The 3,600-nt window shown below is 38.2% G+C and overlaps 2 protein-coding genes across 2 annotated transcripts; both read left to right on the plus strand.

Annotated features, from left to right (window-relative positions):
• Positions 1 to 6: 6 nt before the first annotated feature.
• On the plus strand, positions 7 to 1,723 carry LOC128892622 (myrosinase 1-like; the record flags this gene model as incomplete). The annotated part of the gene is made up of 4 exons (XM_054153148.1): positions 7 to 452; positions 666 to 816; positions 900 to 1,141; positions 1,220 to 1,723. Coding segments are annotated over 4 exons (1,038 nt in total), but the record flags the coding sequence as incomplete, so codon positions are not given.
• Positions 1,724 to 2,512: 789 nt separating this feature from the next.
• On the plus strand, positions 2,513 to 3,596 carry LOC128892624 (uncharacterized; the record flags this gene model as incomplete). The annotated part of the gene is made up of 4 exons (XM_054153149.1): positions 2,513 to 2,570; positions 2,699 to 2,814; positions 2,893 to 3,026; positions 3,498 to 3,596. Coding segments are annotated over exons 1-4 (390 nt in total), but the record flags the coding sequence as incomplete, so codon positions are not given.
• Positions 3,597 to 3,600: the final 4 nt, after the last annotated feature.

The following is a 3,600-nucleotide window of genomic DNA, read 5'->3' on the forward strand; positions in this document are numbered from 1 at the left end:
GCCAGAATCTTGTACAGAGAGTACGGAGATAAGGTGAAGCGGTTCATCCCGATAAACGAAGCCCACTCCGTATGCATAGATGGTTACTCGACCGGGGTGAACGCACCTGGAAAGAAGCTACACGGTATTGGCGAGTATCTTTGCATCCACAACTCGATCAAAGCCCACGCGAGAGCTTACCGAATATACGAAAAGGAGTTCAAACCAACGCAGCACGGCGAGGTCGGATTCATGTACAATTTGCCCACTCCCATACCAAAGAATTCAAGTGACATACTGTCAGCGGTGGTCGGTTTCGAATTCGTTGCTGGTTGGACTTTGCATCCTATCTATGCCAAGAATGGTGACTACCCGGAAATCATGAAGGAAATGATTGCCGCCAAGAGCAAGCAGCAGGGTTACGCGAGATCTCGTTTGCCAGAGTTCGAGCCCGAGTGGATCGACTACATAAGGTATTCTTCACTCGTCTTTTCGTTTAGCAGTGTAAGAATTTCTTTGGTAAACTGGAGTAAGAGTGTTTTTTAGTAAATTTTATTAGTACAACAACGTTAGAAACAGCATATGTGGGCGCTCTTGAGACATATAGAGGAGAATCGGGCACATTTTTATTTGGATAATGCAGTAATCGAGAGTTTCTTAATTGATTGTTGTCGTTCTCTCGTTAGGGGAGCCTCAGACTTTCTAGCGGTAAATCATTACACCTCGAAATTAATGGAACCCGGTGAATCAGGTTCAGTACCATCTTATGAAAACGACGCGGGTCTTGTAGCATCCTATAAACCTTCTTGGGCCAAGACAGCTTCCGACTGGTTAAGAGTAAATGTCACGAGAATTATTTATCTTCTTGGATACAATTTGCCAGCTATAGAACATTCTACATTCTTTTTTGTGTTGGATAGGTTGCACCCGAGGGTTTCCGATACCTGCTTCGTCATTTAGCAACGAAATATGGAAATCCACCAATCTACATAACTGAAAATGGTTACTCTGATACTGGAACCAACCATGATTGGGAAAGAATTCAGTACTATCGCGATTATTTGGAGCAGATGCTTTTGGCCATGTACGTCGATGGCGTTAACGTGAAAGGGTACTATCTATGGTCGCTTCTTGACAACTTTGAGTGGCAACGGGGATATAGGTAATTAAGACAGTTGTTAGACTTCGGTACACTTCAAATATCGAATTGATTAGTTAATATTAATACTCGAATTTGCAGCGAACGTTTCGGAATCGTGTCTGTCGATTTCTCGGATCAAAACAGGACACGGACCTTGAAGCAATCTGCTTTATGGTGGCAGCAAGTTACAGCTGAAAGAAAACTTCCATTATCAATAATTGTTCCAACGACTCCAAGACCTGAAATTCCGCTTTTCACTCCAAGATCCACTCCAACACCCACTCAAGGATCCATTTGAAGACCTACTCGGAGACCCTAGATGGTGAATTATCATCGATACTTGTCACGATAGAGATTATTCGGATACTCGTACATATGGTTTTTCGAAAAAAGAAAATCATCGATAGTAACATAATAATTACTATAAATAAAGTTTGTACTCTGCGCGGGCGTCGCAACTGTTTCAGTATTACTTAACGCGGATCATGACCGACAAACGTCTATCTGTACTGATTCATTCGTTCACGAGATATGTATGTAATTTATTTGTAACCTCAGATGTGTAAGAATGTCTATTATTATAAAGTGTGTAAAATCTTAAAATGTGAATTTATTTAAAAACTTCACTTATTATGATGTAAACGACACAATATTCACATATTACATAGTTATAAGTTTTCCTTCATAACGTGTACAGAATTAGCGCAGTATTATTCCGATAAATTAATCGATTATTAAAATTATAACGAATAATAATAGATAAAATATGAATGTAATTAGTGAATGGAATATATTTTGGTGTAGCTAATTCATGAGTTTATCGTCATGTTTGTAACACAAACTCGGAGCGACCCGTTGCAAAATATTAACCCGAACCAATTTATAGTATTCAGTTGATTCGGCAAATTAAAACTGTTTGAAAAAATGCAATGTTATCTCGAAACGAGAAAGATCACTGTTGTTGGCATCATAGGGTTACATTCACTGGAATTTACCATCTTACGCGCATGTGTATGTACTATAGGAGACGGATATCATTTTAATCGGACGATAAAAGATGATTGGTGGGGAAGCCTTGGCGACGCATTAATACACTAGGCTGACAGTTTATCAACAAAACGAACGTGATATTCGAAAACACAGTAAACATTTAAAATAATTAATAGTGTGAATATTGTTTTGGAGGTCATTATTCTGGTCAGGTCTGGAGGTCAGGATTCTGTGGCGATAAATCCTCTTTAATTGGTTAACTAATAGTGGATATTAAAATTATCGTATGTACGTACGTATGTCCGTGTCAATACAAAATAATGTTTTAAAAACATTGACCAATGTTTCCATGTATGAAACATACATGTAAATGATATATAAGAAACTTCGATGATTGCATTTCTGGTATTTCATGAAACATGTTCATCAGGCTGTCGTGTATTCTTCTTTTCGTTGTACTGTGAGTGTTTATACAATTAATATATTAATTCTATTTTTTTTTTATCAGAAATTTGACGAATAATATCGATTTTACACTAAAAGATTCATCTTTCGATCCGTAATAAACTCTGAATTTGGTTTTTCTAGCCGTGCAAATGGTACTCTTGATTCGGAGAGCGATAAATATCTAAGATTTCCAACGAATTTTACCTTGGGAGCAGCGACATCCGCATACCAAATAGAAGGAGCTTGGAATGTTAGCGGTAGGTGTCTCAAATTTTAATTTTCCCTTTTCAAACTGAAAAACTTTTATAGCGTTTTCCTCCATCTTAAACATGCAGATAAAGGAGAAAGTGTTTGGGATCGATTCAGTCATCGATACGATGGCCGTATTGTCGCCAATGTCACAGGTGACGTCGCCACGGATTCTTATTACAAGTACAAGGAAGACGTAGCCTTACTAAAGCAACTCGGGGTAAATAAACTACGTTATGTTTCATGAATTTATATTGCGAGATACAGAAGGGCGATGCATGCGTTCACATCAAACGTTGCTCGACAATTTTGCCATTGTGTACTAGAATTATTAGAGGAGTTTCCCGAATTGTATCGGACGAGAAGTTTAATTAATCAAAAATATAATATGTAACTGCGAGTTTCGAGCAACCACGTTGCAATTTCGAGTACCACCTTGGCCATGTTGCTTTCGATACTTGACATAATTCTACACAATTCAAACATGTACGCGGACCAATAGAAACATAGTTTTACTCCGATTCGAGCACAATGTTGACAGCTTGTAATTGCGGAAATTCTAATGGACTTGAATGCAAATAGTGTCTTGTATGATACGTTAAAATAGACTGTTTTCGGAGCTGTCTAATCGGGTTGCATTCCAAATAAAATAACATGAAAATAAAGTTATTCTATTTTTGATCGTGAACAGTTAGACTCGTACAGATTTTCCGTGAGCTGGCCACGAATATTGCCAACAGGATTCGCGAATTACATTAGCCAGGATGGCGTTCGTTATTACCACAATCTGATCG

The sequence above is a fragment of the Hylaeus anthracinus genome, unplaced genomic scaffold, assembly GCF_026225885.1.
Source record: "Hylaeus anthracinus isolate JK02 unplaced genomic scaffold, UHH_iyHylAnth1.0_haploid 12390, whole genome shotgun sequence".
NCBI classification, from domain to species: domain Eukaryota; kingdom Metazoa; phylum Arthropoda; class Insecta; order Hymenoptera; family Colletidae; genus Hylaeus; species Hylaeus anthracinus.